Source organism: Malania oleifera, chromosome 8 (assembly GCF_029873635.1).
Source record: "Malania oleifera isolate guangnan ecotype guangnan chromosome 8, ASM2987363v1, whole genome shotgun sequence".
Taxonomy (NCBI): domain Eukaryota; kingdom Viridiplantae; phylum Streptophyta; class Magnoliopsida; order Santalales; family Ximeniaceae; genus Malania; species Malania oleifera.
Genome location: NC_080424.1, coordinates 57,986,836 through 57,995,610, shown reverse-complemented (window position 1 = coordinate 57,995,610; position 8,775 = coordinate 57,986,836). Strand labels below are relative to the sequence as shown.

Below are 8,775 nucleotides of genomic sequence, written 5' to 3'. Positions count from 1 at the left end.
TCCCTCATCGACAACACTCTGAATTTCATCGACGAAGCACTGAAGGGACTTCGTTAACAAACACACTACCTTCGTCGATGAACCTTGCTCAAATACCCCTTATTCCCCTTTTCTTATTTATTTTCCTTATTTACGGGTTCAGGTCTCTATAATCTCCCCTCCTTATAAGAATTTCGTCCTCGAAATTCATTAACCGTTGCTATGCATAATCTTATCACTCCATTCTACTGAAGAGTCGCAGCCACCTATAAAGCAGCTCTGACCCAAATTTATTACATACCCTCACATATGGCGGAGGAATACCGTGGTTACAATATAATGTTTCGGAAGATTACATACACATACCAAACTCTCCCAAAATCTGAACCACCTATACTACTATACATACTTACGTACTATAAAATAACTGTGGATTATTTCTAACTCTAGTTCCCATAAGGCTTCTTCCACTACCTGGTTACTGTTGGCCCTACAAGGTTTAAAATCTTGTTATCTTATTTTGATGCTAACAAACAAGTGAAATTTAATGTATTTGTATGAGTAATGATATTTCAGGACTTATATATGAGAAAGCAAAGGTCAAAGTGCTCAAGAGGATCAAATGAAGCTTAAAAGAGTCCAAGCATGGATTTAAAGATGATATACTAAATCTTGAAGAATATGAAGACATGAATGAGTTGTTGAAAGCCAAGGAATACTAAAAGATCCATAGAAAAGCAAAGTGATAAAGCTCAAAGAAGATGGAAGCTTGAAGAAACAAAACATGAAGACTTAAGAATGAGAAAAGTTTTAGAAGTTTTCATGTAAGTACTTTAAATGTTTAAAATATCGTTTGCAATATTTTGAAGCTCTTAGGTTAACTTCTTGTACCTAAATACTTTTTAAAATATCTGTAAAATAATTTTATAAAGTCAAAAATTATTTTAAAAGGGTTAGAATCATTTTTGGAATAAAAAGCACCAAAAAAGGGTTTTCCTGTTTGCTGTCAGTTTTTATACATCCGTATTTAGGTGTATTTTTCACTATAAAAAAATTCATTATTTTAAAAAATGATGGGCATAAAAGTTTTAGGATTTTCTCTTATCTTTCTTTTGACACAATGAACACCTAATTTGAAGTTATACATAAAAAGTTATGGCTAAAACACTGAAGCAGGGTCACTGCTGTCAGTCAGCTGAACACTGTTCACGGAGGGACTTCAGATGACTGAACAGATGACTTCAGACGACTGAAGATTAAGTTTAGTCGACTGAAGATTTTCTGGACAGAATATACAGCAGGCAGTAGTAGTTCAGATGACTAAACTTGTAACTTCAGTTAACTGAACATTTTTCAACGGGCAAAAATTTTTTTTTCATGTTTTAAAATATAGCCGTTTGAGCTCTAAACTTTCTAAAATTTTGGGAAACTCTCTAAGGAAACTTTTGCAACATGGAAACAAGTTTGAAAGCCTATAAATACATGGTTTTGTAAATCAAAACTTATCCAAGAATTGAAAAATCTGCTTGTAAAGCTGAAAGTATTCTTGTTCTTCAAAAGCTCTCTTGTTCACTCATTGAAAAATTCTTTTGCTGAGAATTCTGAAGTGCCAATCCTTCCTCCTTTGGATTCCTACTATTAATTCTTATCTAAGAAGGATATTGGTGAATTCTACACTTGAACTTCATTGTATTTCATATTGGTATTTTACATTCAAAGTACATAGTACTAAAATTGTATTAACTTGATCTTTAAGAGAGTATACTTGTATGCAGATTATATCTTGTTTCTTGTATTTCTTTGACGATTCCAAGGGTTGTTTGGATCATTGGCTAAGTAAGAAAATATTGCTTAGAGAGGCGGGCTCTAGCCTATGTAAGGAGTGACCGAACGAGGGAATATCGTTTGGAGAAGGCGGGCTCTAGCCTTAACCAACGAGTGTTGTAATCGGTATTGTTCCACCCGTCAACGAAACTGAACTAGTGAATCCTTTGATGGTTTGCCAAAGGCGAGGACGTAGGCTGGGTATAAGCCAAACCTCGTAAAAATTTCCGTCTCATTCTCTCCTTCCCTTACTCTTTATTTTCAGCATATTTAAATTGTGTGGATGGTTTAAAATTTGGGAATCATATAAACTACATATATTTGGAAAATCAAACAAACTTAAGGTTTAATTTTGATTTGGGTTGCGGAAACCAAAAGGGAGTACGTTGGTGACACCATATCTTGCGGAAACCTTACGGGAGTACATTACTTGGTTAACATCCCAAAGATAAATTTACCAAGAGTTTATTTGAGTTCTAAATATTTGGAAAGAGTGATTTGATTCATCTATATAGGGCCTTACATCAGCAAGCATAAATTCTCATTCACTTCAGGGCTTGGTTCAAATTTGGCAAATATAAACAAACAACCATTTTGAGTTGTTATATTACCAAAGTGCTGAATACTTTATATCTTAGTTTGGTTGTTTGACTTATACTTGGAAAATAAATTGATTGTTTGGTTTGAAGATTGCATTTAAATAATTGGTTAAGTGTTTAAAGAAGTTAAGGATTCTTAAAAGAAGTTAAAAGAAAGTTTTAAAAACCAATTCACCCCCCTTCTTGGGAAGCTATTCCTAATTTCAGTTACACCATAATACCTTTACTAGCGGTATCTCCTTAGTTCGTAATTGCTGAACTTTCCGATCTAATACCTATACTGGTACCTCCTCATATGATAAAGCATCATTGATCTCCAGAGGTTCGTAATACAGTACATGCGATGGATCGGGTACGTAGTTCCTTAGCACCGAGACGTGAAACACGTCATGGACTGTAGATAATGTTGGAGGTAAAGCCACTCGATAAGCAACCGAACCAATCCTTTCCAAGATCTCGAAAGGCTTGATATATCAAGGACTTAACTTCCCTTTTTTTTCCGAACCTCATCACCCTTTACATCGGAGTGATCCTAAAAAATATCATATCTCCTACCTCAAATTCCAACTCTCATCGACGAGTATCAGCATAACTTTTCTGTCAACTCTGAGCTATCTTGATTCTTTCCCTGATCAACTCGACCTTTGTAGAGGCCTGCTGAACCAGTTCTGGACCTAATATCTATCGCTCGCCTACCTAATCCTAGAACAATGGAGATTGACACCGACGACCATAAAGTGCTTCGTAAGGTGCCATCTCTATGCTAGCCTGGTAACTGTTGTTATATGAAACTCAACAAGCGGTAGATATCGTATCCAACTATCCCCAAAGTCCAGTACTTAAGCCTGTAACATATCCTATAACGTATGAATAGTCCTCTCCGACTGTCCATCCATCTGTGGGTGAAAAGACATACTGAACGTCAGTTATGATCCCAAGGCATCCTGTAAACTTTTCCAGAAACGAGATGTAAAACGTAGATCTCGATCTGAAACAATAGAAATAGGGATACCATGAAGTCATACCACTTTTTGCACATAAAGCTCAGCAGCCTATTCAAAGAGTAGCTGACTTTGATTGGAATGAAATGTGTAGTCTTCGTCAATCGATCCACTATAACCCATATAGCATTCTGCCTATGCACTGCCGCAGGTAATCCCATCACAAAATCCATAGAGATGTGCTCCCACTTCCACTCGGGGATACCAAGTGGCTAAAGTGGTCCTACTGACCGCTGGTGCTCTGCTTTGACCCACTGACATGTCAGGCACTGCTCTACAAAACAGCCGATCTCTATTTTTATGTTGGACCACCAGAAAGATTTCCTCAAATTCTGGTACATCTTAGTACTACCAGGATATATAGTGTAGAGTGAACGGTGTGCCTCTTCCAGAATGACCCGTTTAATCTTGGCATCATTCGGTACACAAACCTTGCTGTGAAATCTCAATAACCCATCGCCAGAGATATTGAAATCTGGTTTCAACCCATTCTAAACTCCTTCCCTCACCTCAATCAACTCTGGATCCTTCTCCTGCGCTACACAGATCCTTTCTTGTAAGGTCGGTTGTACCATCAAACTGGAAAGAACAACCTGATGATTTCCTTCCACTATTTCCAAACCCAACATTTCTAGTTCCATACAGATCTGAAGCTGAACTCTCACTGCTCAGACTGACGCATCAACATACTTCTGACTCAAAGCATCAGCTACTACATTAGCTTTTCTAGGGTGATAGCTAGTAGTACAATCGTAGTCTTCTTTTTCTGGGTAAAAAAGTATTTAAGACTTTTATGATTAGTAAAAATCTCACACCTTTCACCATATAGGTAGTGCCTCCAAAATTTCAGTGCAAACACTACCGCTACTAATTCCATATCATGGGTCGGGTAATTCTTCTCATACTCTTTGAGTTGACGTGAAGCGTAAGTAACTACTCTGCCCTGTTGCATTAGAACATAACCAAGACCCTTTTTGGAGGTGTCACTATAGATAACAAAGCCGCCATCCCCAGATGGAATAGTCAGAACTGGAGTAGTAACCAGTCACCGTTTCAGCTCACACTCATCAGTCCAATCATACCTCACATTCTTTCTCATGAGTCATGTCAAAGGACCTGCTAAACTGGAGAACCCTTCAATGAACCAATGGTAGTAACCTGCAAGACCTAGAAAACTTCTGACCTCTTGAACATTCTTCGGTCTCGCCCAGTCCACTACTACTTCTATCTTACTCAGGTCCACCGATACACCTTCTTTGGACACCACATGCCCTAGAAATGCAATCTGTTCCTTCCAAAACTCGCACTTCTTTAGTTTAGCATATAACATCTTATCCCTAAGCCTTTGCAATACCAACCTCAAATGAATTTCAAGCTCTGCGGCACTCCTAGAATACACTAGGATGTCATTGATAAATATCACGATGAAACGGTCTAAATATTCATGAAAGACCCTATTCATCAGATCCATATATATTGCAGATGCATTAGTCAAACCAAAAGGCATAACCATAAATTCATAATGGCCATACCGAGTTTGAAATGTTGTTTTCGGAACATCCCCCACTTTCACCTTCAGCTGGTGATACTCATATCGTAGATCAATCTTCGAGAAGACCTGCGTGCCCTGAAGCTGATCAAACAAATCATTAATCCTGGATAGCAGATATTTGTTCTTTACCGTCACCTTGTTAAGCTCTCTATAGTCGATGCACATCCTCATCGATCCATCCTTCTTCTTCACAAATAATACTGGTGCTTCCCAAGGAGAAACACTTGGTTGAATGTACCCCTTGTATAACAACTCCTGAAGCTATTCTTTCAACTCTTTCAGTTCAGCTGGAGCCATACGATATGGAGCTTTTGATATTGGTGTCATATCTAGAGTTAACTCTATAACAAATTCCACTTCATGGTCTGGAGATAATCCTGGCAAGTCCTCTGGAAACACGTCAAGGAACTTGTGCATTATAGCAATCATCTCTAGTTTACGTTCTTCAACTAGTGCATCTTTCACAAATGCCAAATACCCCTGGCACCCTTTAAGGAGTAGCCTCTTAGCCTGCATAGAAAAAAGGACCTGTGGTGCGTAACGCGCACACGACCCTAAAAGATTAAATTCCTACTCCCCTGGCAGTCTAAACCACACCTCCCTCCTGTGGCAATCAATATTGGCATAACTGGCCGATAACCAGTCCATCCCTAAGATGATGTCAAAGCCATACATGTCATACACCACAAGGTCAACTGGTAGTACCCTCCCTTGAATTTCAACCAGGAAGTCACAAACTACCTTGCCACACCCGACCACAGACCCATACGGTGTAGCCTCCACCAGTTCATAATCTAACAGTTGGAACCCCAATCCACATAGTTTAACAAATTCACAGGAAACAAAAGAATGCGTTGCCTTGGAATCAAAGAATACAACAACTTTATGAGAAAGCATGTAAATGATATATGTGACTACATCACCGGCATTCTCTGCATCGCTTGGAGTCAGAGAGTACACCCTAGCCTGGGTGGTACCCCCTTGTTGACCACCATGCTGCGCCTGAGCATTTCCTCTGTATGGCTGTTGTGGGGCTCCACTGTTTCCCTACATGTGACAATCTCTCGCATTATGTCCCTGTTTACCACACTGCATGCAAGCGCCCGTAGTCATCCAACACTGCTCAGTATGTTTCTTACCACACAAAGAGCAACCATAATAAGATGTGGTACCCTGAGATGTACCACCACTGTTCTTCTTCCAGTTACCTTGCTTTGCCCCGGATGAAGAACTGGGAGGCATTGGCCTCTTCTTTGGGACCTGAACCTCTGCGTCCTCAAGCAAACTCTCCTTTACCACAGTGGCCTTGTCAACCAGGGTAGCAACCTGCAATTGAAAGATTGTCGTATGCCTTTGAACCTCCTTCCTCAGACCCCTTTAAAACTTCTAGGCCTTCCTCACTTCATCCAATATCATGAATGGAGAGAATCGGGATAGCTCCTAGAATTTGGCAGCATACTGTTGCACCGTCAGCAACTCCTGCATCATATTCATAAATTTCTCCATCTTTGCATTTCTGACCATGGCCGAAAAATACCATTCAAAGAATAGCTCTTTGAAACGAGCCCACGTCATCGCTGCTGGTATCGGTCGATGCTCCTCCATCTTCTTAACTGACACCCACCATCTCTCTACCTCCCCTGACAACTTGAACATTGCAAAGGTTACCTTCTGCTTCTCCGTGCAGTTTAAAACATCCAGGATCTTCTCAATCTCCTGGATGCAATTCTTAGCACGAACTGGATCTACACTTCCTATGAAAACTGAAGGCTTCAACCTAGTGAATTGATCAATGGAGCAACCCATTTCAGTCGAAGGATAGTCCTGACCTCTATTCGTTCGCACTACCTCAGCCATAAGCTGCTGTGCGAAATCTTGCAATACACTAGTAGAGTCACTGCCAGCCTTAGAGCCAGCACCCTCACTACTACTGCCTCCCACGTTGGCAATAATGTCTCTGGATTCCATCCGGAGAAGCAATTGAGAAATCCATTAGAAGGGTAATAGCCTAAGAACTGACTAATACTATCATACTGTAGACTCCATCCCCTAATTTCATATCCTCAATATTGACGTACTCCATTAGTTTGACATCATCATTCTAACTCAAATTCCGCCTTTCCACTTGGAAAAAAAACTGTCAATGGATTGCCATGATTTTATGAACCTTTCGATTGATCTAGAAAAACACAGAAGTCTGTCGATGGATTTTTGTCTCCAGGTATACAAAGCAAAACTCAAGGTCTCGTCCATGTCCTATGCTTTAGTATATTCTAGACTACAGAAACTAGCAAATCCTAAGTTCTGGACACCTCCCTAACTAGGAAGCACGAAACAAATCATACTTCCGACTAGTTAAGCCTCTGATACTAACTGTAACAACCCGGTCCTTTAAATAGACCTCGATTGCTACCATGCCTACTGAAAAACCTATACCTGATAAAATATAACAACCACCCGCCCTACACAAGGACATACGGGTGTATCATAAACATGACTGTAATGTAAATGTTGCGAAAAAACATAAACATCCATAGAGATTCCATTAGAAATATACCAGAGCTTACTATTGTATCCTCAAGTACATTTATCAAGACTTAGAACATAAATTATTATTACAACCTCCAAAAACGTATTTCAACTAATTTTAATACACAAAAAGAACACTTACGTAAGCTTAACTCAAAAACAACCTCCCAAGTCCCTCTAGCAACTAGGATCGACGTCCTGATGGACCTGAAAACAAAGGTTGGATAATGAGGTGAGATACTTCTTAGTAAGGCGGAAGATATTACAATCAGTGTGTGACCACATGTGCTTATTTCAATTAAAAACTGATACGTACAACTAACATTTTCAATTTTGTAATGCAATGGGTATATCAACACAAATACTATAAATTTACTCCATATAAAGTTTTAAATCATGTATATGAATATTAGAACATCGATCAACTTGGTATGACATATTATGCCTATTTACCCCATGGCACGGGTTGTGCACTGATAACTCTAGCAATGCCTTGTTCGTGCAGGCACTGCCAAGTATCTATTATACAGTCCGACTGCCCCTACTTGGTCCATTATTTCACCAGTGGTTTAATTACTCCTGCAAGTCGACTATCTCTATACCCACACTGATTTAGATGTGTGGTTGCACTGTACTTTACTAGCTACGGAACCGAGCCCTTGGGGGTATCTTTGAACTCCTTTATACTGAAGTATGTTTCAACTCCTTTAAACTAAAGTGTCTTTCAACTCCTTTGGTAGCAAGTTGTGGTTCCATTTATCTTATATACAATTTACAATAATCATAATAACCTGTGCAATTCTAATATTTTCACACACTTATATAATCACATCGGGTATCAACCGACACACATCCTCTCGGTTTACCCTTTTTACGTATATAGCACGATATATAACCGACACCTATTTTTCACATTTTCTGGATAGAAAAATGGAACTCTAGTTCCCATAATTCATACAAATATTATAAAAGAATCTCATATTCCATTTCAATCCATATGTCACACTAGTTTAGTTAAAAGTCCTCTATATGGTATAAAATACAATAAACATCATTTGAATGAGAAATAATGGATTTAAGCATCTCCTACAATAATATTAGTGCAAATAAAGAAGTTTTGTAAAGTTTGGACATCATACGCCAAAATCCTCATTTTACCAAAAATCGTAAAATAGTAAAAAAGATATTTTTATCCCGCGAAATTTAGCAAATAAGTAGTCAAATCATACATATAAACATAAACTAACTTTTTAGCGGTTTAGTTTTACAAAAAGACTGTTGTAAACAAATT

At 38.7% G+C, this 8,775-nt stretch overlaps 1 protein-coding gene across 1 annotated transcript; it reads right to left on the bottom strand.

Moving 5' to 3' along the window:
* Positions 1-3,913: 3,913 nt before the first annotated feature.
* On the bottom strand, positions 3,914-6,923 carry LOC131162691 (uncharacterized). Its single transcript, XM_058119297.1, has 7 exons — positions 6,423-6,923; positions 6,164-6,281; positions 6,046-6,074; positions 5,553-6,002; positions 5,255-5,465; positions 4,309-4,432; positions 3,914-4,076 (listed from the first exon to the last, which is right to left on the bottom strand). Exons 1-7 carry the CDS (start codon positions 6,921-6,923, stop codon positions 3,914-3,916), a joined length of 1,596 nt encoding a protein of 531 aa, XP_057975280.1.
* Positions 6,924-8,775: the final 1,852 nt, after the last annotated feature.

Bases quoted from the DNA above. Each gene is read 5' to 3' on its own strand.
- LOC131162691 (XM_058119297.1), bottom strand. From the start codon at position 6,923: ATGGAATCCAGAGACATTATTGCCAACGTGGGAGGCAGTAGTAGTGAG. The intron at 6,075-6,163 runs GTAACTGGAAGA...CATACTGAGCAG, and splicing joins TTCATCCGGGGCAAAGCAAG to TGTTGGATGACTACGGGCGC. The intron at 4,077-4,308 runs GTATGAGAAGAA...TTGATGCGTCAG, and splicing joins GCTTCACGTCAACTCAAAGA to TCTGAGCAGTGAGAGTTCAG.